This window comes from Lutra lutra, chromosome 7 (genome assembly GCF_902655055.1).
Source record: "Lutra lutra chromosome 7, mLutLut1.2, whole genome shotgun sequence".
NCBI classification, from domain to species: Eukaryota; Metazoa; Chordata; class Mammalia; order Carnivora; family Mustelidae; genus Lutra; species Lutra lutra.
Genome location: NC_062284.1, coordinates 98,725,545 through 98,751,389, shown reverse-complemented (window position 1 = coordinate 98,751,389; position 25,845 = coordinate 98,725,545). Strand labels below are relative to the sequence as shown.

The following is a 25,845-nucleotide window of genomic DNA, read 5'->3' as shown; positions in this document are numbered from 1 at the left end:
GAATTGAAATACAAAGGTTAACTCTCATGTAAAAGAAATTGTGTATCTATTTTATTTTATTTTATTTTTTTTAAAGATTTTATTTATTTATTTGACAGAGAGAGATCACAAGTAGACCGAGAGGCAGGCAGAGAGAGAGAGAGAGGGAAGCAGGCTTCTCGCTGAGCAGAGAGCCCGATGTGGGACTCGATCCCAGGACCCTGAGATCATGACCTGAGCCGAAGGCAGCGGCTTAACCCACTGAGCCACCCAGGCGCCCCTGTGTATCTATTTTAAAAATCATTTAACCTAACTAAGAAAGCAGTATAATTGTTGCTATATTTTTGTGTTAAAAATATATAATTTTGGGGACGCCTGGGTGGCTTAGTTAGTTGGACGACTGCTTTCAGTTCAGGTCATGATCCTGGAGTCCTGGGATCGAGTCCCGCATCGGGCTCCCGGTTCCACGGGGAGTCTGCTTCTCTCTCTGACCTTCTCCTTGCTCATGCTCTCTCTCTCAAATAAATAAATAAATAAAATCTTTAAAGAAATATATATATATATATAATTTTTAAACATTTGAAGTATTTTTTATTGAGCATTCTGTTAGGTGGTTAGGTCATTTTCTGAGTTGAATTAGATTTTACTATTTAGAAATAACCTTCATTTTGGCTGTACAATTTAGCTTCCAATTTGTTTTGTTGTTGACAATTTCCTGGTTTTCTAGAGTTTATGGGACTAAACAGAGATCCTTATAAAAGTTTTTCTTTTCTTGGGGCGCCTGGGTGGCTCAGTGGGTTAAGCCTCTGCCTTCACCTCAGGTCATGATCTCAGGGTCCTGGGATTGAGCCCCAAATCAGGCTCCCTGCTTAGCAGGGAGCCTGCTTCCCCACTTTCTCTCTCTGCCTGCCTCTCTGGCTACTTGTGATTTCTGTCTGTCAAATAAATAAATAAATAAATAAAATCTTAAAAATTTTTCTTTTCTTTATTTAACTGAATATGGAATAGTAAAACTCCCATTGCAGCTTTGCTTTGCATCATTTATTAAGAATTATGTGAAATACTTTCAAACATTTCTGTGCGGAAATCTTTATATTGACAGCCTTATCAAATTTCAGTCATCAAGTTTATAAATACAACCATAGTAAATGTAAAAATAAGTGCTAATCAAGTTCAAATAATACTTGTAGCTTGCAAGATCAGATTTTTAAAATAACCGATGGAGGGGCAGCTGGGTGGCTCAGTCGTTAGGAGTCTGCATTCGGCTCAGGTCATGATCCCGTTGTCCTGGGATCAAGCTCTGAGTCAGGCCCCTGCTCGGCGGGAAGCCTGCTTCTTTCTCTCCCACTTCCCGGCTGTGTTCCCTCTCTTGCTTTGTCTCTCTGTCAAATAAATAAACAAAAATCTTTAAAATAACCGATAGAGCAATTGTTAAATAAACTATGTTGCACCTATAATATGGAATACTATGCAGTGTTTAAAAAGATGAAGTAGCTCCATTTATAGTGACCTGGATATATCTCTCCAAGGCCTCTTTTTAAATGGAAAAAGTGGATCAAGAAAAAATATGTATAGCATAATCAGTCACACTTAGACTTTTAAAAATATAATTTTTTATGTTAACTTTTTTTTAGATTTTATTTATTTATTTGATACAGAGAGAGAGAGAGAGAGAGAGAGCAGAAATAGGCCGAGCAGCAGGCAGAGAGAGAAGGAGAAGCAGGCTCTCTGCTGAGCAGGGTGCCCGATGCAGGACTCGATCCCAGGACCCTGGGATCATGATCTGAGCCGAAGGCAGCCACTTAACCAATTGAGCCACCCAGGCACCCTAAAAATATAATTTTTTATATTCACATTACATATGATTCAATGCACAGCAAAATGAAAGGATATGTACCAGATTGATAAGTCTTTACTTTTAGGGGAGGATAAGATGAGACTCATAAGTAAAATTTTGAATTATAATAAAAATGTACTGATGTATTATTTAATTATAAATTAATAAGTATAATAATAATCTAATTTTGTCACATAACCTATGAAAGAAAAATAGTTGTGACTGATATCTAAACTCTGGACACTGCCTCTTTTTATTTAAATAATATTACACTGCATAAATATTAAAAATATATAAAATATTACAAAGAGTTTTTAAAACAAGACTGAGCAGCACCTGGGTGGCTTAGTCGGTTAAGTGTCTGCCTTCAGCTCAAGTCATGATCCCTGAGTCCTGGGATCGAGGCCCGAGCTGGGCTCCCTGCTCAGGAGAGAGTCTGCTTCTCCCTCTTTTTCTGCTCCGTTCCCCTGCTTACTGCTTGTGCTTGCACACACATTCTCTCTCTCAAATAAATAAATAAAATCTTTAAAAAATAAGAGTAAATCCCATTAAAAAAAAAAGGTTTTTTTAAAGAGTTTTATTTTCTTGGGCGCCTGGGTGGCTCAGTAGGTTAAGCCTCTGCTTTTGGCTCAGGTCATGATCTCAGGGTCCTGGGATCAAGTCCCGCATCGGGCTCTCTGCTCCACAGGGAGCCTGCTTCCTCCTATCTCTGTCTCTGCTTGCCTCTCTGTCTACTTGTGATCTCTGTCTGTCAAATAAATAAATAAAATCTTTTACAAATAAATAAATAAAATCTTAAAAAAAAAGTTTTATTTTCTTAAATACTAGTCATTTTCTTATGTATCCTATCATACTAGAATTAGTCTTCTCTTTTATCCTGTTGTTGATTTTAAAGAATTATTGGCAAAAACTCAATGCCATTCAATTTAAAATTCCTTTCTATGATTTTGTGAAGAATTATGATTATTTATATGAAAAGTTTTCATACAATTATAATTTTTATTCACACTTTTACAGATAGAACTCAAGAATATGGATAAATAAAACTATATAGCTTGCATTTTTTAAATAAATTTTTTAAATTAATTAAAACAATTGTTTTAAGACATCAATCTTATTTATTAAATTTCTACTTTCCATTTTTAAACCTGATATTTGTTGAATCAAATTGAATCCAAGAAGTATCCATCCCTGTATATTGTATACAAGATAGCATAGTAAACAAGAATATCTACACTTAAAATAAACTGTTAATAAGATGGCTTCCCTTATTTTATTATTCCATCAAGTTGCTAAATATCAAAATTTTATGTTCCTGTGTGGATGTAGATAGCCAGTGATTAAAATACGCAGTAAAATATTTCTCTTAAAGGAAGGTTATGTATAAGTACCTAATTTGGTTTCACTGTCACCAAACACCACCCCAGATTTTAAATATTCTCATGGTATTGCAAAACTTTTTTTTTTAAGAGAGAGAATGAGGAGGGGGAGGGGCAGAGGGAGAGAGCTCCATGGAGCCCAACACAGGGCTTAATCTCAGACCCTAAGATCATGACCTAAGCCAAAACCAAGAGTCCCACGCTTAACCAACTGAGCCACCCAGTCATCCCTGAAAGGCATATTTTTTGTACTTAACAAAAGGATTTTATATTTCATAATAGAGACCTGGTTGTCAGAAGTGACCTTGGGGTGCCTTGGTGACTCAGTCAGTTAATCTTCTGACTCCTGATTTCTGCTCAGGTCATGATCTCATGGTCATGGGATCAAGGTTGCCTCCCCCAACTCCCCGCCCCATGGGGCTCCAGGCTCCAGGAGTCTGCTTGAGAGTCTCCCTCCCTGTCCCTCTGCCCCTCCTCCCAAGCACACATGAGCTCGATCTCTCTTTCAAATAAATTTAAAAAAGAAGGGGCACCTGGGTGGTGCAGTCCGTTAAGCCTCTGACTCTTGGTTTCAAATCAGGTCATGATGTCAGGGTTGTGAGATTGAGACCCACATCGGGCTCTGCACTTAGTGCAGCGTATGCTTGAGATTCTCTCTCCCTTTGGCCCTCCTGCTCATGCTCTCTCTCTCTCTGTCTCTCTAAAATAAATAAATAAATCTTAAAAAAATTAAAAGAAGATAGGGCACCTGGGTGGCTCATTTGGTTGAGTAACCACCTCTTGGTTTCAGCCCAGGTCATGATCTCTCAGGGTCTTGAGATTATGCCCCGCCTTGGGCACTGTGCTTGGCAAGGAGTCTGCTGGAGATTCTCTCTCTACCCTTCCCCTGCTCACACACTCTTTCTCTCTCTCTCCCTAAAATAAAAATAAATAAAATCTTTTTTTTTTTTTAAAGATTTTATTTATTTATTTGACAGACAGAGATCACAAGTAGGCAGAGAGGCAGGCAGAGAGAGAGAGAGAGAGAGAAGATGAAGCAGGCTCCCTGCGGAGCAGACAGCCCGATGTGGGGCTTGATCCCAGGACCCTGGGATCATGACCTGGGCCGAAGGCAGCAGCTTTAACCCACTGAGCCACCGAGGCGCCCCAAAATAAATAAAATCTTAAAAAAAAAAAAAAAAAAAGAAGAAGTTACCTGTATACTTAGGTAAAGTTCTAGATCAAGCCTTCCTGTTTTGAAAAATATAGCAAAGAATTATTCTAAAGAAATAATATCTTGACTTTTAATAAAGTATATATTGCCTTTCAATATATTTCAACAATTGATCTCTTATGGTTCTCTACTTCTTTATATAACTGTAATTAATTATGTATGTTTATCTCATTTCTTGGCTTTATTTTAGAAAAATTGTTCAGAATTAAGATCATGTCTATTGTTTTCTATAGAATGTCCTATGATGCCTAGTACTATGCTTTGCACATAGTGAATCCTTATATTTTCACTGACCGAAGTTGTTATAGAGTAAATCTTCCATTTTTAAAGTAAATTTTGAAGTTCTCAACTTTACTTTCTTTTTGTTTCCTGATTACAAGAATAATGTATGCTCATGTTGAGAAGTCACCCAATGATATGTACAGAAGTTTTATAATAGTTTGTCATTTTTAAGGTAGACTGTTTTTAATCTGTTATATTGGAATGTATAACAATGTGTTCTCTCTTTTTTCCTAGTTACTGGGCCATTATCAGAATTGCAAATAGCCTATGTATGCAGAGAAACTTTACAGGTAATACATTTGCTTATGTGGATAGAAAGGCAGTTCTAGTTTCACGATTGAAAACTATAAAATGATGATCTGCCCTAAAGAAAAAGAGTAAACCAAATGATTTTTCTGTTAACCTCTCATATTGTAATTTTGTAAGCCTGGTTCTTTATTTCTGAATGAGTCACAAGAATTCATTTAAACTGATGCTGGTTAAACAGTGGTGATGTCTCGTGTTCCATTTTGTCAAGCTTGGTCCTCAGTTGCTGCAGAGCTAAGGAAAGCCACAGGTGTGAATTGGTTTTTGTGAATGAATCAACATACTTCTTAATTGTAACAAGTTGTCTTTCCCTTTAAGTTTTATGACAGTAGAAGGAATCCTTTTGCATAAAACATGAAGTCTTTTACTGTTTCTCCCAAAATGAGAATAAATTAGCAAACCATAACCCAGAATGTTATCTGGAACTTCTAGTTCTATGCGATTATTAATAAGTATTATTGATAGCAGAACCCCATTTTATAGTTTTGGTCAGCATTGTATTAAATCAGAAGTTTCTTTACTTCTTTCAGAACCTGTGAGAGCTTTTAGTGTGTTTAACCAGATTGTAACCCTTTAATAAAGTGTAGAGTATGCGGCATTTCTCCCAATGTAGTTATTTTTTAGTGCCTCAAAAAACTAGCATATAATAATTTTGTTCATATCCTTTAAAGCATTTAAATTCGGAATTAAGTAGTAGTGATTACATTTTTTATTTTGGTAATTTACAACTGATAATTGTTAATTAATGCTTCTATCCCTACATTTCCTAGGTCTTGTACTTTGTTTACAAGTGAAATTGATGTTCTGTATGTTATTTTTCCGTATTTTAGAAACTGGGAGATTAACTTAAGAGAAAACTCTAATTTCTAAGAGTTGGTTTCCTCATGCTTTAGAAGACATACCATGTCAAATCTGAGTGTTAAATATACAAAAGTAAATTTGTCATACATATATATATTTCTGTAATAGTCTCGTAACTTAGATATCTAATCTACTTTTTGTATTCACATAAAATACAAAACTAATCAGACATCATAGCAGAGAATTGTTTACAGATTCTTTTTTTAATGTTAATTTCCTGGGGTCATTGCTTTAAGTAATGGATAGAGTACTAAATGGTAGTAAAAAAGAAAACGAAAACTTGAATTTGCATTCTGACCCTGGTATATGACTAACAATCTTTTTATGGTTCTAATTCTAAATCCTTACCAATGATCCTAAAGTGATCATTGGTAAGGATGCCCTCCTAATGCCCATCTAATTAGTAAGATGCCCTTACTAATCTACCAAGATTAGTTCCAATTTTGAAATTCTATTATGCTGACAAACTTCCACCTTTGGTGTCTGTTGACAGATGAATGGAGAAGGCATAGTGTATATATACAGTGGAATATTATTCAATCATAAAAAAGAAGGAAATCTTGTCATTTGTGACAACATATTTGAATGTAGGACATTATACTGAGTGAAATAAGCCAGGCACTAGAGACAAAGACTCCATAAGTCACTTATATGTAGAACTAAAACAGTTGAACTTACAAATGTAGAGAGTGGAATGAATGATGGCTACCAGGAGCTTGGGGGTCAGGGATGAGAAATGCAGAGATGTTGGTCAGGCTATAAAGTTGCAGCCAGATAGATTGATGATTAATGTACAGCATGACAATAGTTAATAATACTATACTGAATACTGGAAATATGTTGAGAGTAAATTTCAGGTGCTCTTGTTACAAAAAGAACCCAAACCAGTAACTATGAAGGGATGATATGTTAACTAGCTTGACTCAAATAATCACTTCACTATGTATGTCTATATCAAATCATCATGCTGTACATCCTATTACAAATAATTGTTATTACATAAAATTTTTAAAAAATAAATAAGGGCAGAAATTGTCAGAATGGAAAAATGTAAGACCCAACTAGATGCTGCCTGTACTTTTATAAAAACACAAATAGTCAAAAGTAAAGAAAAAGGTATATCATACTAACCATTAAAGGGGAACTTGGAGTGGCCATTATTAATATCAGATAAAATAAACTTCGGAGCAAAGACTAACACTTCTTTAGGGCCACTTCGTCAAATATATAACAACCCTAAATGTTTAAGCCCCCAATAACATAGCTTCAAAATAAAAGAGCAAAAACTCAGAGAATTGTTAGGAAGATAGACACACAATTATAATCACATATACCCCTCTCACAATAATTTTGTGGAGCAAGTAGGCAGAAAATCAATACAACCAACCAGCTTGACCTAACTGACATTTCAGTCTAACAGTGTGATACATATACTTCTCAAGTACCCTTAGAGCAGTTATCACGATAGACCATATTTTGAGCTATAAAATATGTCTTAATACATTTTAGAGGATTAAAGTAATACAAAGTATGTTCTCTGATCACATTGCATTAAATTAAAAATTAACAGAAGTATTTCTGGAATATCTCCCAATATGTGGAAACTAAATAAAGCACTGTTAAGTAACCATGGCTCAAAGAAGAAATCAGAAGAGAAACTAAAAAGTATTTTGAACCAAATGAAATGAAAACATAACACATGAAGATTTGGGGTATTCCTAAAGCAATACTTAGAGGGAAGCTTATAGCACTGAGCACTTCTATTAGAAAGGGAAAAAAGGTCTGAAATTAATATCTTCAAATTCCACCTTAAGAAAATTTAAAAAAAAATCAAATTAAATACAAGGTAAACAGAGAAAGGAAATAATAAAGAGTAGAAGTCAATGAAATAGCAGAAAAATATGAAAAAATCAATAAAACCAAAATCTGATTCTTTGAGAAGATCAATAATCAATAAAATTGATCATCTTCTAGGAGAAAATTAAAAATAACAAATATTAGGAATGAACGTAAAGATATTACCACAGAATGTTTATATATATTCTCATAAAGGAAACTCCCAAGTCAGATCATGTAGATACATAAATTCTACCAAACATTTAAGAAAGAAATAATGTCAATTCTACACAAACTTTTCTAGAAAATATAGTGTAAAGAATGACCACTTCCCAAATGATTTTATGGACCAGCATTTCTCCAAAACCAAAATCAAATAATACTGCAAGAGAACAAAACTACAGACTAATAATATCCTACATAACCACAGATACAAAACTTTAAAAGGAAAATAAGAGGTTAGCAGGGGTAATACAACAACATATTTGAAAAGATAATACATCATCAATAAGTAGGGTTTATCCTAGAATGCAATTTTGATGTAATGCTCAAAAATTATTTCAAGTAATTGACCATAGTAGCAAACAAAATGAGAAAACTGTATGATCATCATAAATAAAGAAAAAACATTTAGCAAAATCCAGCATTTATGCCTCATAAAGATTCTGAGCATACCAGGAGTAGAAAGGAACTTGTTCAACCTGATAAAGAACACTTATGAAAAACCTACAACTAACTCATACTTAATGATAAAATGCTGTATGTTTTTCCACCAAAATCAATCAAACAGCGCAAGAATGTCTGCTCTCATCACTTCTTTTCAACATTGTACTGGAGGTTTCAGCCAGGGCAATAAAAAAAGATGAAATAAAAGGCATCCAGATTAGAAAGGAAGAAGTAAAACTATATTCACAGACCATATAATCATTTTTTAAATGATATAGAAATATATATAAATAATCTATATAATATGTATATTATATATATGTATAAGTAATATATAAATATATAAATGATATAGAAATATATATAAAAAATGGAATAGAATCTACAAAGTAGCTTCTAGAACTAATAAGTGAGGCTATAATGTTTGCGGGATTCAAGATCCATGTACAAGATCAATTGGATTTCTATACCCTAGCACCAGACAATTACAACTTTTATAATAACAAAATATACGACATTCTTAAGGGAATGTGTATGACAAAAGATATGTAAATCCATGCCTACTAAAAACTACAAAACTGATAAGAAAAACTAACGAAGACCTAAGTAAATGGAGAACTATACCATATTCATGGATCAGGAGATTAAACAGTAGTTACGATGCCAGTTCTCCCCAAGTTGATCTATAGATTCAGTGCAATCCCAAACAAAATCCATGGAAGCACTTTTTTTTGTAGAAATTGAGAAGCTCATTCTGAAATCACTGTGGATGTACAAAGAACCTGGAATAGTCAAACAACTTTAAAAAGGAACATAAAATTTGAGAGCCAACAGCAATTCTAAGACTTATAAAACTATATTAATCAAAACATAGTGGCATTGGCATAAGAGTAGAAAAGTAGCTCACTGGAACAGAATAGAAAGACCAGAATTAAATCTACACATATATGGACCGCTGATTTTTAACAAAGTTGAAAAGACAAATCAGTGAGGAAAGTATAGACTTTTCAATAAATGGTATTGGAATAATTGGACATCCATATGCCAACAAAAGAACTTCTGTACTTCATATCATATGTAAAAACCTAAATATAATCATAGATCTAAATGTTAAAACCTAAAACTAGAACTGCTAGAAGGAAACGAGAAAATTTTGTGGTCTTGAATTCAGCAAAGCATTTTCAGGCATAACACGGAAAGCATGATCCATAAAAGAAAATCTTGGTAAATTAGACTATTAAAATTGAAAACTTCCATTCTTCCAGAGACAGTGTTAAGAGAATGACGAGAGAAACTACAGATTAGAAGATATTTGTAAAGTGTATATCTGATCAAGAATACAATTGTATCCAGAGGACGTAAATAAGTCAAAAGTCAGTAATAATAAAAACAAGAGCTCAATAGACAAGTGGACAAAAGATTTGAACAGACACTTCTCTGATGCTGATCGGGAAATTCCTGACCAGCATCAGTGAGGAATCTATCACATGGGCCCTCTCCATCCCCCGTAAGGGAAGGTGACCGTGCCTGAAACAGTTTTTCTCTTGTTAATAACTTCTTGTCCCACCCTATTTCCTAGAAATTTTGTAAGACTCCTTGGAGCTCTCCTCTGCTTGATAGATGGGATGCTGCCCAACTTGTGAATCGTGCTTAATATAGTCACTTGGAGCTTCAAAAACAAACAAAAAACAAAAACCAGACACTTCACCAAAGAATGGTTAAAATTAAAAAGACTGTCTGTAAGAAGGTTAATGAGGATATGGATCACTGAAATTCTCATACATTGCTGGTTTCAATATAAAGTGGTACAGCTGCTTTGGAAAACAGTTTGGCAGTTACCTAAAAGTTTAAATTTATTACCACCATAGAATTCAGCCATTACACTGCTAGATATTTACCTGAAGGGGGTGCAAATCATATCAATACTTGTATATGAACCTTAATGGCAACTTTATTTATAAAAGCCAAAAACTGTAAACAATCCAAATGTCTATCAACAGGTGGATGTGTAAACAAATTCTGATATATCTGTACAAAGGAATACTACTCAAAGACGAATGAACTATTGATATACACATTAATGAGGAATCTCAAACTAATTATTGTGAATGAAAGGGATGACACAAAAAAGAAAATACTATATAATTCAGTTTACATAAAACTATAGAAAATTTAAATCTGTAGTGATAGAAAACAGACCAGCATTTGTATATAAGAGGGACTTTTGGGAGTAATGGATATGTTCATTATCTTGATTGTGGTGATGGTATTGCAGTAAAATATTTCTGATTTTTATCAGAAAATGGATTTGAAATACAATAAACATTATTAGTAAAAAGTAAAAAGATTTACTAATAAATGTAGGTGTTAAGTTTGCTTTTTTGCTAATGCATACTTTTTTTTTAACTTCAGGGTCTTGCCTATTTGCATACTAAGGGCAAAATGCATAGAGATATCAAAGTAAGTTCATTTAATATGCTTAAATTAATAATTTTATAGGAAGGAGTTTTATGATGCTAATTCAATAGTATTTATATTTATATTTTTGTTTTAGGGTGCAAATATTTTATTGACAGATCATGGTGATGTAAAATTAGGTATGTTACTTTAAGTTCCTCAAATTTTTTCCCAAAAAGATTGAATAAAATTAATTTTAAATGAGAATTAACATTGTACAAGCTTAATATTCATATTAAGAACCTCAGTAATATTCATGTCTGAGCCAGTAATTATACTCCTAAGACTGTTAAGGAAGTTAATCCTAAAGAAAAAAATCTATATTCATAGAATTATTAATTATTAATTATTCATTGTCACAGAAAAAAGTACAAATGTAGGGCTAGCAATAGAAAAAACTTAAACTAGGGGGACCTGGGTGGCTCAGTCAGTTAAGCATCTGACTCTTGATTTCGGCTCAGGTCATGATCTCAGGGTCCTGGGAAGGAGCCCCACAAAGGGGCTGGCACTCAGCGTGGAGCCTCCTTGTCCATCTCCCTCTGTTCCTCCGTGTGCTTGCTGGCTCTCTCTCCCTCTGTCTCTCTTTGTGTCTCTTTCTTATAAGTAAATTATAAAAATCTTTCAAAAAAAAACTGTTAAACTATAATAAATCCACTTATGGAACATTATTCAGTCATCAACATTAATAGTTAAGGAGAATAATAGTTGATTCCCTGAGGTGTTAAATGATAAAAATGAACTATATGTATATTTAGTTTTTTACAGTCATGTGTAACAACGATTTAAAAAGTATAGAGAAAAAAAAATACTTTCTTTACTAGCACCAAAATACTACCCTAGTTGTGTTAGAGTAAAAGGCATCTAGGTGGGTGGTATATTTTTTTATCTTTTTTTCCCTAATTAACTTCAATGTGTTTATAATTAATTTTTTATTAACTTGGTTCTTTATAAAGTATGTTTCATTCTGGTAAAGTGCCAAAAAATGATTTTCCTTTAATGAATGTTGTAAACCAAGCCAGAAAATTTTTAGGTACTCAATTTATATACATTTCCTTAGCATTACTACTGCCATGCCTAAGGGTAAAATTAATGCCATTTTCTTACAGTAATGCCATGCCTAAGGGTGAAATTTAGAAATGTGGGTAACTTTATTGAAAGAACTAAAATTTTTATTCAATCTTTTTCCTAGCTGACTTTGGCGTGGCTGCAAAAATAACAGCCACCATTGCAAAGAGAAAATCTTTCATTGGCACTCCCTACTGGTAAGATATTATTATGATTAGATTTTGTGCATTTTCATTTCTTCAGAGTTGGTGATCAGCATAGATACTTAGTGATACAATTGATAGTTTAAAGTCTGGAAATTTGCATGCTCCTTGATATTGTCATACTTATGATTGGGTTAGGGAACTTTGATACCCATTTTTATTGCCCAGCTTTCCCTGTGTTAAAGTGCTAATAATTCCTCTTGTCCCTGGAGTTTTATATTAAGAGGACTCATAGCTATGAGATTTTTTTTAAAAAAAAGACTCTTATTTATAATCTCTTATCATTTTATTAGCCTGCTTTTGGTATTGATTCTCTTTTAATCCAGGACTTCACTTTCTGGTTGTTTAAAATTCATGCATCTTACCAAGTACTGACAAAATGATCTTTCTAAAACACTGCTTTCATTAATGAAGATAGATAATTGAAATATAATACAAAAGCTAGTAATAAGCCTTAATATATAAAATAATTTAGTGAACATTATAAAAGGTGACAGTTAAAGTTTGTATGAAAGGTTGGATTTTTAAATATGCAGTGTTTGGGTAACTTACTATTTGGAAAGAAATTTAAAGTCGCTTTATACCTCTTACCTAATGCCAAAATAAATTGTATATGGAAATAGTTAAATATAAAAGTGAAACCAAATGAACTATCAGTGACTATCTCCTTTAAAAGTTGAGTAAGCCAGGGTGCCTGTGTGGCTTAATCAGTTAAGCATCCAACTCCTGGTTTCAGCTCAGGTCATGATCTCAGGGTTGTGAGAGTGAGCCCCTTAGCACAGAATTTGGTTCAGATTCTCTCCCTCTCCCTCTGCCCCTTTTCCTGCTCCCTCACTCTCTTTCTCTAAAATAAAATAAATAAAATCTTTAAAAAAAAAAAAAGAATTGAGTAAAGCTTTCTTGGCATTAAAGCATAAAACATTAAAGGGAAAAATTGATAGATTTAACTACATGAAAATTTAAAGTTGAACACTAGGTTGAACAAAAGTGGAAGGCAAATAACAAATCAGGAAATATCCACTAAAATATGACAAAATAGGGGCACCTGGCTGGCTCAGTTGGTTAAGTCTCTGCCTTTGGCTCAGATCATGATCCCAGGGTCCGGGGATCAATCCCCACGTCTCACTCCCTGCTCAGTAGGAAGTCTGCTTCTCTCTCTCCCTCTGACCCTTCCCATTCCCCTGCTTGTGCTCTTTCTCACAAATAAATAAATCAAAAAAAATTTTTTAAATGACTAAATAGGTTTTAATATCTTTAATATTTAAGTTCTTAATAAATCAGTAGAATGTATTTTATTAGAAGCAGAGTTATTAAAATAATACATATGAAGTACGAAAATTGTCTCCCCTAATGATGACCAAAAATGTAAATTAATCAAACAACACCATTTTTTTCCACTGAATTGGAAAATATTTGGAATCACAGGTAATGCCTATCACTGTCACTAAATATTTGACAGTGAAAGTGGAAATTGTCAGAACAATTTTGAAGGATAATTTGGCAATAATGTTTTTCAGAAACCTTTAACAGTGTTTATGATTTTTAGTCTGAATTCTGCTTGTAGTAATTTATCAGAGAGACACAAGATTATTATATGAAGAACTTTATCACTGTACTTTAATAATGAAAAACTGAGGAAAGGTATGCATGTGTAAGAAGAATTAGTTAAGGAAATTATGTATGTTTATTCAGATCTATGGAATAAATTGCTGGTATTAAAAATCCTGTTGTAAAAGGTAAATGGTCAGTGGATAGGCTCATGATATATTATTATTCAAAAAAGCAAGATAAAAATAACATGTAAGATTAAAAGTAGCATAGTGCCATGTTATAGAAGATACATGTGTGAGTAAAACTTATGGATGTAAATAAGTGAAAGAGTGGCTGTCTTTGAGTGGGATAATGTTTGACTTGTTTTCTTCCATATAGTCTAAATTCTCTTTGTCAGCACATATCAGTTGTACAACAGGAAAAATAAAGGCCCACTAAATATCACTTAAGTGAAAATTGAAAGAAAACATAGCGAAGTTAGATTATGCCAATTTCCTTCCTCAGTCTCTTTCTGTGATTGTCCTCCCCTGTGAACATTCTTCTCTAGTCAAAATTTTTGTACCCTGATTATATTAGGTGTTATTACCCCCCCAGTATATCCGTCTGCTCTGTTTATCTTAAGTCCTGCCCTGTCTTAAAAGTGGTGCATACTGTGCCTTTCTTCACACATGGTAGACTGAGCAATCATAGCTTGGCTTCCCACTGTGCCAGGAAGTGCAACACTCCTGGTCGACTTGGTGCTACACTTATCTACCACTACTGATTCTGGTGGGCAGAAGAGCTGAAACCCATATGCTTTCTTGAGGTTCCAGCTCAACTTCTATGAAACTTGCATTTCGTCATTTTGTTCCACAGTAGTCATTATTTTCTTCTCTTTACTTCTATATCCATTCTCACGTACATAGTACTTCATACAGCAGGTACATCTACATATTAACATTTTTAGTGTATGTATTTTATATCCCTAACTCCCTTTAAGTTGAGAGACATTGTTCTATGTAACTTTTTGTAATCTAAATACATGTAGAGGGAACCTCCAGGGGTGCCTGGGTGGTTCAGTCAATTAAGTGTCTGCCTTCAACTAAGGTCATGATCTCAAGGTCCTGGGATCATGCCCTACATTGGGCCCCCTGATGGCAGAAAGTCTGCTTCTCCCTCTCCCTCTGCTTCTCTCCCTACTCATGCTCTCTCAAATAAATAAATAAACTCTTTTAAAAAATAAATAAAAAATAAAAGCAACTTCTACCTTGTGGATATTTAACATAAATTAGTTTTAAAATAGTAAACAGTAAAAAAAGAGTATTTCTCCTTAATATTTATACTTTATAACTTCAAATGCCATCATTATATATCACTGAATCCCAAACAATAACTACAACTCAGCTACTAAGTTCTATCTTAGATACATTCACAGTTATTTGATAATAGCTCTACTCCAATACCCACAAGCATTTCATACTCAAATCAATCTCTTCTGTCAACCCGTTTCATTCAGTCCCCTGTGCCCCTGCATTTGGAAAGCCCTTTATCTTTTTTCCCTTGTATTTTTTAAATAGGCTTCGAACTCATTCATCTGACTCTGTTTTTATCTCCTCTCATGTCCTTCACATTGCCATGAGTTTTAGATCAAGTTTATCCCCCCGGAATTACCCTGTTTTCACAATAAAGTCTAAGCTTCCTTATATAATCAGTAGGCCATTCATTATCTAGCTCCTACCTCTGAGGTTCATTTTGCAAATACTTTTGAGACCCTCTCAAACTAGCTGTGGTGAACAACCAATTTTCTAAAATTCCCTGCTCATGATAGACTGAAATTTTTTTAAAATAAGTTAGAAATTAATTACTAAAAAATGATCATGTTATTTGGACAAAAGTTAATACTCTCAATTTCTGTACTTAACATAAACTCATAACAAGCAGTTTATGGCTCCATGTAGGGCTGTAGATCATACATTGAATAGCACTGTCCTATCACCTTTCCAGGTGTTCCATGCTCTCTGTCTCCCTGCATTTGCACTTGTTTCCTCTGACTAAAATGTTGAGGCTCTTCACCCTGCCCTAGCTCCCTGCTGATTCATTCTCACCTCCTTTGGGAACATTTCTGACCATCATAGAGATTTAGGTATTCTTTTCCCGTATTATATGACAAGATTCACAAAACAGAAACTAAAGACCAACACAAGTTTTCCTCAGAGCACGAGTCTTCAGAAAAGATCCCAAGATTTTTAAATACTGAATTTTAAAAGAGTATACCTATATATATACTTTCTTTACTAAGTCTTTCCTAGTAAACATCTGTCAGCCTCTTTGCCTATAGTTCAGTGAATCTAACAAAAAATAGCAGATTTCCTATCACTTTTAAAAACTAAAGATGTTATATTCACTGATTCCCTCTAGGATGGCCCCAGAAGTTGCAGCAGTAGAAAAGAATGGTGGCTACAACCAGCTCTGTGATATCTGGGCCGTGGGAATAACAGCGATTGAACTTGGAGAACTCCAGCCACCTATGTTTGATCTCCATCCAATGAGGTGTTCTTACTATCTACAATTATATAGTTATTAATAAAGTCTTTGAGGAGAATGAAATATTGATAACCTGGGTGTTCCCAGCTCATTTTCAAATATGTCAAAATAGTAAAGGTGTTGTAAGGGACCTAGGGGTAATAATTGCACCTAACATTTGCTCTCTTTTATTGCTGTTCTAAAGCAGCATGGGGTGAATTGTCAGTACTATTTGAAGATTTTCCGTAAAACAAATCTTTAACAATCATACTAGAACATGGCAGTTATCATTCAAAAAGCTTTTTTAAGTCTTTACATTCATTCTTCCATCAATTGAACCTGTTTCTTTTTCTGTTCTAAGCTGAATTATAACCAAATGATGGAGGATGCAGATGAGATTTTTTTTCTATTCTTTTTTTATTTTGTTTACTTTTCTTCTGTCAAGGGATAATGAAGAGGTAGCTTTGCTTAGCATTATTAGTATTTACATTATAGGACATATTGTCCCTCAGAAAAAATATTTGAGAGCGTTTGAAAGGATTTTTAGTACTTTGAAGGAAATTATAAATTGTGCTAAAATTTGAACTGTTATATAGTATAAAATTGAAATGAAAACAGAGTGGGGAAAGTGTTCTTCTAGCATGATGGATAGTAGATTAGTATATATTACATAAAGAATTCATTTAGTGACTCTATGGGCAAAAGATAGATTGTTTATGATGCAAGAGATACAAAGAAACTTGAAAAACTATTTGACCTCATAAGTAACTAAAGATATACAAGGTAAAAGATACCTACTTTCAGCTGGAATGCCATTAAGTAGAGACCTTCAGGAAAATAACTCGATATTGTTGTTATGGGCAATACAAATGTTTCATTGATTCTACTACTTGGAAAATTATACTTAGGAGATAATCCAAGAAAAGGAAAAGCTAAGAATTACCCATTTCGGGTTAATAAGGGAGAAAAACCTAAATGTCCAATAGCTGGTAAATTATGCGGTTTAAAAAAAATTTTTTTTAGTTGGTGAATTGTTAAGCAAATTCTTTTAGCCGTTAGTGGCAACTATTACATATGTATAAACCAAAGCAACATGAAAAATTGATTATTAGTGAAAAAGCAATGTAAAATTACCTAATGTAATTATAATAATTGGTTAAATAAAAACTAAAGAGCAGAGGATTTGAAATAATGTCTCAGGGTAGGAGTAATATAATCTTTATATAGGAATCATTTCATTTAAAAAAAAAATAAAATATCTTTGATATTTTAAAAAGGACTAAAGAGTTTGCTTAGAAACCTGTAAAGGGTTTTGTAGAAAATATTGAAATAGAGCATTTTAGAATTTCCTTCTTAAATCTTCCATCCTTCTGCCCCCACAGCCCTAGAAAATGAGTCAAGGTGAATTCATAGAGAAAGTCCTCTTGCATGTTGACTTCTACATCATTCATAATGAGAAAATGTGGAAAATTATTATCTGAAAGAGGGGAAAAGACTAGGAAGTACATATAATTTGCCTGTATACCCAAAATAATTATAGAGACAAATCTTCCATTAAGCATACAACCTAATGTTAGAGTAATATATCATCTCTGTGTTACAGAATGATACATAATTATATATACTTGTGCATAAGATACAATGCTAGTTATATATGTTAACAGTATTGTAAAAAAACCCTTCTCTAACATTTGGTAGCTTTACCTTGTGAATAAGAGCTTGTTTGAAATTTAAATATCCTCTCTATACCTAGGAGAAATTTTCTATAAGATATCTGAAATATAAAAAATTTGATTTCCAGGGGTTCCTGGCTGGGTCAGTTGGTAGAGTATGTGACTCTGCATCTCAGGGTTATAAATTAAAGCCCTGTGTTGGGTATAGAGATTACATACATACATACATACATATTAAAAACCACATTATTGGTAAACTTTAAAAAAATATATCTTTTTTAAAAAATTTAATTTCCATATTCCATACCAGTTTTCATCAGTGCCTACATATTTAATAATTTGTATAAATGCATTACAGAATATTCATTCTGATTATTAGATGAAGTGATAAAAGTATTTCAGTATTGCTCTTTAACTGAAAATTTTATTCCAGGGCCCTCTTCTTAATGTCAAAAAGTAATTTTCAGCCTCCAAAACTAAAGGACAAAACAAAATGGTAAGTTAATGAATGTATAGATAGATTTATAGAATTTTACAGATGAAAAGGAGACATGTTCAGTTCCCTTATCTTATAGACAATGAAACTGAAGCCCAGAGCTATTAAACAGTTTTCCTGTTATGTATCTAATTTACTTGCAGAGCTGTGGCAAGGATATAGGTTTATTTTCTTGATAATTCCAGTTCCTTAGAAACTTAGAGTAATAAGAAATAGGAACAAATCCATATCACCGTGTCAGTGCAAAAGATTTTTATGATCATCTCTGGTAAAACTCTAATCATTTTTCTTAGTTTTTTAGAAGCTTCATTAAGAAGTGTGGTGAGGAAACCATTGGAGATGAATAGATTAAAATTTTGGAGATTCGGGGTGCTTGGGTGGCTCAGTCATTAAGGATCTGCTTTCGGTTCAGGTCACGATCCCAACGTCCTGGGATCGAGCCCCGCATCGGGCTCCCTGCTCAGCAGGAAGTCTGCTTCTCCCTCTCTCACTCCCCCTGCTTGTGTTCTCTCTTTTGCTGTCTCTCTCTGTCAAATAAATAAAATCTTTACAAAAAGATAAAAAATTAAAAAATAAAATTTTGGAGATTCATATCTTTGCCTTGGATCCTATTACTTCTGTTAATGAATGACATGTTGACTTTTATGGAAGGTAATATGAAAAGGTTTCCCAAGTACCATGACATTTATCACTGTTGACTTTTTCTGCCTTCCTTACCTAATATTCAAAAACATTATTATTTATTTTCTAATTTATTTTCCTAATTTCTTCTTTCTCTTACTAGTAAAGCAGTTTGCCTTTTTTTAAATTTAATTTTATTTTTTCAGTGTTCCAAGATTCATTGTTTATGTACCACACCCAGTGCTCCATGTAATTCATGCCCTCCGTAATACCCACCACCAGGCTCTCCCATCCCCCCACCACCCTCCCCTCCAAAACCCTCAGTTTGTTTCTCCAGAGTCCACAGTCTCTCATGCTTCATCTCCCCCTCCAATTAACCCCAATTCACTTTTCCTTTCCTTCTCCTAATGTCCTCCTTGTTACTCCTAATGCTCCACAAGTGAGTGAAACCATATGATAATTGACTTTCTCTGTTTGCCTCTTCTTAAAGTCCATTAAGACACTTTAATTGGATGATAAAAATTGAAAATTATTTTCTGGTAATGTTTTTCCCATGCATGTAATAAAAGAGACCATGCAAATAAAAGTTTCCAAGTTCCTAAATTCAGAATTCTTCATCTAGATTTAATGGATCTCTTATTAGGAGAGGCCCATGGGCTCCCCAAATTCTGTGTGTATATTCATTCTTCTAGGAAGACAGTCCATATCTTGTTTCAGATTCTAAGAGGCCTGTCCCCAAAAGAGGTTCTAAACTACTGTTTTGTGTTTTACTGGCCCGTCTATGTACATAAAGTATTACTTAGAATCCAGGCCATTCTGGGGATGATGCCAGGAGCAAAGGGAAAATTCCACTGGAAATAAAGGAGTTTATATCCTACTGTAGCTGTATGCTTTTGTGGTGATAAGGGTTTCTTCCTAATCCTTTTTACCCTATGCTCCTAAGCAACTGGAACTGGAGGACTTTATGGCAGTTATGACTGGATATTCATTCAGGAATGAGTGACTACTAGCTCTCACAGCCGAATTCAGTCAGATTCCAGAACAGTCGCTGCCTTTGGAGTACCTTTGCCAGTCTCAGGGTACTCTCTGACTCTGTTATTCCTACCACAAGTCACCAAATATAATGCAGTGGTTTGATTTCTTGGCAAGAGAACTGCTACGTGGTTGCTCTCATTCCTAAGAAATTCAGTGACCCTATAAGGGTTTAGATAATCTTTTACATTACCCCCACATCTCCATGCCATTTTTTTGGTATAGGAAAACATTTATATATTAGATAAATTTAACCAATGAGAAAATGCCATTTTGATTTCTAAGTGACACCTAGAATACAAGATTATAAATGACATAGCTGCCCATTTCTAATTTTTTGTGTATTTTTTAGAGGTTATGTGTTACTGTTTTGCTAACTGATTTCATTTTACTTATAGAGGAACCTGATACCTGTTTTCAAGGAATATACTGTGCTCTGGGTTTTGTTTTTTGTCTTATATAGAGCTAAGAGGCCTAAGAGAAAAATCATGTGTTTCAGACTTTCAAACTTCTTATAAATTAGTTTTATTTAGTAATACCAAAAAACTAATATTAGTGAAATATTTTTGTACATGTCTTTTTTTGTTTGAAGGTCATCAACATTCCATAATTTTGTCAAAATAGCACTAACCAAAAACCCCAAAAAAAGACCAACCGCTGAAAGACTTCTGACTGTAAGTCAATTTAAATTACAGGAAAATTTTCTGTAGTCATGCAGTAAGTAGGCATATCACTTGAATAAAAATATTTAGGATTTTTAATATAAAAATTTAGTGATCTCTTACTGCAGGTGTAGCAACCTTTCTGAAAAAGTTAGATAGTAAATGTTTTAGGCTTTGGGGTCACAGTCTCTGTTGCAACTTCTAAATTTTGCCATTGAAGCACAAAAGCAACCATAGACAGTATACTCGAATGGGTTTGGCTTTAATACTCAACACTTGATTTACAAAAAAAGTCAGTGCCCCAGATTTTGCCCATTGGCTTTAGTTTGCCAACCCCTGCCTTAAAAAAAAAAAACTCTTTAAAATGTTGCTGTCATCTTCCTTGTTTTTTTATGTAAACTTATAGAATGCTCTGTGTGTATTTGTAAAATACTTTTATATTAGAAAAAGTCAATGATTACAGCTGTTTAAGGAAACTATTTAAATGTCAAAATTGAATTATGTATCTTTGAACATTTATACAACGTTACTGAATTAACTGTTTGCAAATTTGGAATACACATGCTTTTTTCTTACTGTGATGGGGATTGTATCTCAGTATTCATTTGCATATATATCACCATAGTGACATGAGTAATGTCTAGTTGTTATAGCCAAGGTTGTACTTTTGCAACCTAATGTAGATTAGATAACTTTACTTAGAAAAATTATTCATGTTATAAACTTACTCCACAATGGTGCTTTAGGTTGATAATATACAATTATGGTTTCTCTGATTAATGTTTTTACCAATACGTTCTCTAATTTATTTGTATTAGTAGGCTCCCATATGCTTGTCTCTGATAGTTACTGAATGAAAAATTACAAATAACATTTTCTATAAACAGTGATATAAAAGCATTCTCATGAAACTCTGTTTTGTTTTGTTTTGGCTTAGCATACGTTTGTAGGGCAGCCAGGTCTCTCTAGGGCCCTAGCAGTCGAGCTGTTGGACAAAGTGAATAATCCAGACAACCATGCACATTACACTGAGGGAGATGACGATGACTTTGAGGTAAAGAGTGTTTGCAGTCTGATATCTGAAAATACATGTTTGATATGGTCTGAGAGTTTATTTTCTAATTTACTCTTTTAGTTATAACAGATTTAGCCACCAAGATTAATTAGCAATGTAAGCTAAACTTATCCTGCATATAATTACCAGTTAATACTTTAAAAAAATTTGCAATATAACATAACTGGAAAGAACGAGGATTACTAGTCTAATTAAAACTATTTATATCATTTTATTTTCCTAGTTGATTTGCCCAAGGTTATTAAGAGGTTTCCAAGATTATAATCAGGTCTTTTTCCTCTCCCAGAAATCCAGAACTGCTTTCCCTTCTCCTTAGACCTCAGATTCTGGTGAGAGTCTGATCTCTCCCTGATAGAAGGGACATCTGTAGGAGGAAATAAAAGGTTTTAGGAACAGTGCTTTGAACCAAAAGAACAAAAAGTTAGCCAGAGCACATGCACATACGATTTTTCACAAAAGAGGCTCTCTAGAAATTCAATTGGTCATTTTTTAGTTTCTCTGTTATATAGGTTATTAACAGAATACAAATGATTTTTAAAAATTAGGTTGAGGTTCCCATAGAAATTTTATCCTTTCCAATACTTGTTGAAGACTGTTATGTTTTCTATTATTACATTTAGTGCTAGTCCTGTGTTTTCTTTCTCCGAAAATATTGTAAAACCTTTTTGAATATATTCTATTTAACAAGAAAACTTGTAAGTCAGGAATGTGGGACTTCCTGCCCATTGGCAGGTACCTATTTAAGCTTGTATAAAACAGAGCTGTGGGGGCACCTGGGTGGTTCAGTGGGTTAAGCCTCTGCCCTTGGCTCAGGTCATGGGTCAAGATCTCAGGGTCCTGGAATCAAGCCCCACATCTGGGCTCTCTGCTCAGCAGGGAGCCTCCTTCCCCCTCCACACCCCTCTGCCTGCCTCTCTGCCTACTTGTGATCTCTCTCTCTGTCAAATAAATAAATAAAATCTTAAAAACAACAACAACAACTTTAAAAACAGAGCTGTGTTTTTTTCACCAGGGTTTCTTCCTCTCCTTTTAGGATTTCTTTTTATTTCTGTGTTTCTCTGAATTTATCTTATATCTCTTTATGCCTTTATTTCCTTTTATATCTCTATCTTCACTCTGGCAAGACTGTAGAACCAAACATTTTATTATTATTTATTGAAGTAAATGTTCTGCTTTATGTTCTTAAATGTTAAATTATACCATGTAAGTATAACTACTAACACTCTTTGGGTAGTCATTGTGTGCCAAGTATTAGACCAGATAATTTTCACATTAATTCATCTAATACTCAGAACAGTCCTTTGCAACAGATTCTATTACTGCCCACATTTTATAAATGAGGGAATAAAGGAGAAAGAATAGAAGTAATTTGCCCAAGATCAAACCTATCATTTAATTAATATGACACTATTTCTATATATGTATTTAATAGAAATAGTCAATTAAATAATATTTGAAAATTAATCTTTAAAAATTAATCATTGCCTAGTGTATAGTATAGTCTTACCCTCATTAGGTAACTGATGAATATTTTGTTGAGTGTTAAATGAACTTTTAGTTGAAAATATTGAATAAGCTGGCCATTCATAGATTTTTTTTATGTTAACCATCATTTGCAGACTTGTAATAATTAAGATATTAATCCCTTAAAACTTAAAAAATTATTAAAGTTGTTGCAGCTTAAATGTGGTATTGGTATTACTTGATTCCTTAATTTCTTTCATTTGTTATATAAATAACCAGACACTCTTTTTTTTTTTTTTTTTTAAGATTTTATTTATTTATTTGACAGAGAGAGATCACAAGTAGGCAGAGAGGCAGGCAGAGAGAGAGGAAGGGAAGCAGGCTTCCTGCAGCGAGCCCGATGCGGGACTCGATCCCAGGACTCTGGGATCATGACCTGAGCCTAAGGCAGCGGCTTAACCCACTGAGCCACCCAGGCGCCCGTCCAGACACTCTTTTTATTCCCCACATTATTTTGCCGGGATTCCCAGATCCACTCTACTTCCTGGGTTCTCCATTTCTGTTTAATGATAAAACCGTACTTTTCAGTTTTTGAAATCCCTGTGCCAGGTAGTTGGGAACACTATGGTGTATGAGATTCACCCTATCCCTGCCTTCAAAGAACTTACGGTACAATCTTAAAGGAAACTCAGAAATGCCAACAAACAATTTATAAGTGTGGTAACAGTTATGGAATGGGAAATACAGTGTGCCGTGGAGGCATATTTTAGGGACAGGAAAGGACTTGCTGTAGAAGTGATACGTACGTTGAAAGCTGAAGGAGAAATCGGAATTAGAGGAAGAGAACAGGCAGAATTGTTCTGAGCAGAGGGAATAATAGCATGTTTGAAAGCCTGATGATAAAAATGAAGGCTACTGGGGCGCCTGGGTGGCTCAGTGGGTTAAGCCTCTGCCTTCCACTCAGGTCATGATCTCAGGGTTCTGGGATCGAGTTCCGCATCGGGCTCTCTGCTCAGCGGGGAGCCTGCTTCCTCCTCTCTCTCGCTCTCTCTCTGCTTGCCTCTCTGCCTACTTGTGATCTCTCTCTGTCAAATAAATAAAATCTTTAAAAAAAAAAAAAAAAAACGAAGGCTACATACTTGAGGAGCTACAGAAAGGTTAGTCTGATTTGTGTAGAAAATAAGGAAGAAGAATGGTGGGAGGCGAAATTATGGAGCTAAACACTGGCCGTTTCAAACCATGTTAAAAATTCGGGGCTTTATCTAAAAGTAGTAGAAACCATTTAAGGGTAAGGGAGTGACATAACTGTATGTGCATTTTTAAAAGATCTCTATGACCTCAGAATGGTGATTCCATTTCTGAAAATCTTTTAAGAGGCTGCTGAGGTCATCCAGGATGGAGATGGGTGGTGTTTTAGACTAGGAATGTAGAGCAAGAATGAAGAAAAGTGGACTAATTCAGGAATTCTTTGTGAGAGTTGAGGATTGGATGAAGACATAAGGGTAGAGGATGAATAAAGATTACTGCTAGGTTTTGATTTGAATGCCTAAAGGGGTATAAAAGTGCTTCATTTATTGAGGTAGGAAGATTAGAGTAAAATCTGGTATGGGAAGAAAAGGAGTTCGATTTTATGTATAATAATTTTGATGTTGCACAAAACTTCCAAATGGAGAGGTCTCATAAGGAATTAGATATGGTTGTGCCTTGGGGAGAAAAGTTTGGACTACAGATATAAATTTGGAAGTCATTAAGTATAGAAGTAGGGGCGCCCGGGTGGCTCAGTGTGTTAAGCGTCTGCCTTCAGCTCAGGTCATGATCCCGGGGTCCTAGGATCAAGCCCCGCATTGGGCTTTCTGCTTAGCAGGGAGCTTGCTTCCCTCTCCCCCTCTGCCTGCCTCTCTGCCTACTTGTGATCTCTCTCTGTCAAATAAATGAATAAAATTTTTTTTAAAATATAGAAGTAGTTAATACCTTAAAGAGTAAATGTGAATACTCAAGGGAAGCATGTAGAATGAGAAAAGAAGAGGGCCCAAGATAGCATCCTGAGATTTCTTCCAAAATTTAAGAATCAAGTAGGCTAGGGGACACGTGGGTGGCATAGTCAGTTAAGTGTCTGACTCTTGGTTTCAGTCAAGCCTTGTGTCAGGCTCTGCACTCAGCGTGGAGTCTGCTTAAGATTCTCATTCTCTCTCTTTCTGTCCCTACCCCCTCTCACCTCCCTCTCTCTAAAGTAAATAAATAAATCTTTAAAAAAAAAAAAAAGAATCAAGTAGGCTAGGAGGAATGGCAAAGGATTAAGATCGTTAAAAGAAGGAAGGAAAGTTTTAACAAGAATATTGCCTAGAAGATAAGTTAACTCTTTGGATTTTAGGTGGTGGTATGCTTGATTACTTTTTTAAAAGGATAATACTCAAATTATCAAGGTAAAGCTAGATTGGAGTGGTTTGGAAGATAAGTATAGTAATACATTTATGCAATTTAGTTGTGAAAGGGAGAGGTAGGATGAACAGTGGCTAGAGGAAATTGAGTTGGTGGGGGATTTATTTAATTAGTTATTGTTTAAGTAGGGGAGGTAATTTTTAATAGCATTAAATGCTTATGAAAAGGATCCAATAGATAGAGATGAGAAAGATTTAAGAGGAACAAGATGAAAAGGCAAAGTCTCTGAGAAAGGAGAAGAGGCTG

The 25,845-nt window shown here is 34.3% G+C and overlaps 1 protein-coding gene across 2 annotated transcripts in view; it reads left to right on the top strand.

Annotated features, from left to right (window-relative positions):
• Positions 1-25,845, top strand: part of MAP4K5 (mitogen-activated protein kinase kinase kinase kinase 5) — a 110,309-nt gene that overhangs the window by 43,500 nt on the left and 40,964 nt on the right. For both annotated transcript variants that reach the window (XM_047735427.1, XM_047735426.1), the window contains exons 5-12: positions 4,925-4,980; positions 10,772-10,819; positions 10,914-10,956; positions 12,006-12,078; positions 16,033-16,164; positions 18,244-18,306; positions 20,552-20,633; positions 21,559-21,675. In XM_047735427.1, coding sequence (XP_047591383.1) covers positions 4,925-4,980; positions 10,772-10,819; positions 10,914-10,956; positions 12,006-12,078; positions 16,033-16,164; positions 18,244-18,306; positions 20,552-20,633; positions 21,559-21,675 — 614 coding nt within the window. The remainder of the gene's footprint in view (positions 1-4,924; positions 4,981-10,771; positions 10,820-10,913; positions 10,957-12,005; positions 12,079-16,032; positions 16,165-18,243; positions 18,307-20,551; positions 20,634-21,558; positions 21,676-25,845) is intronic.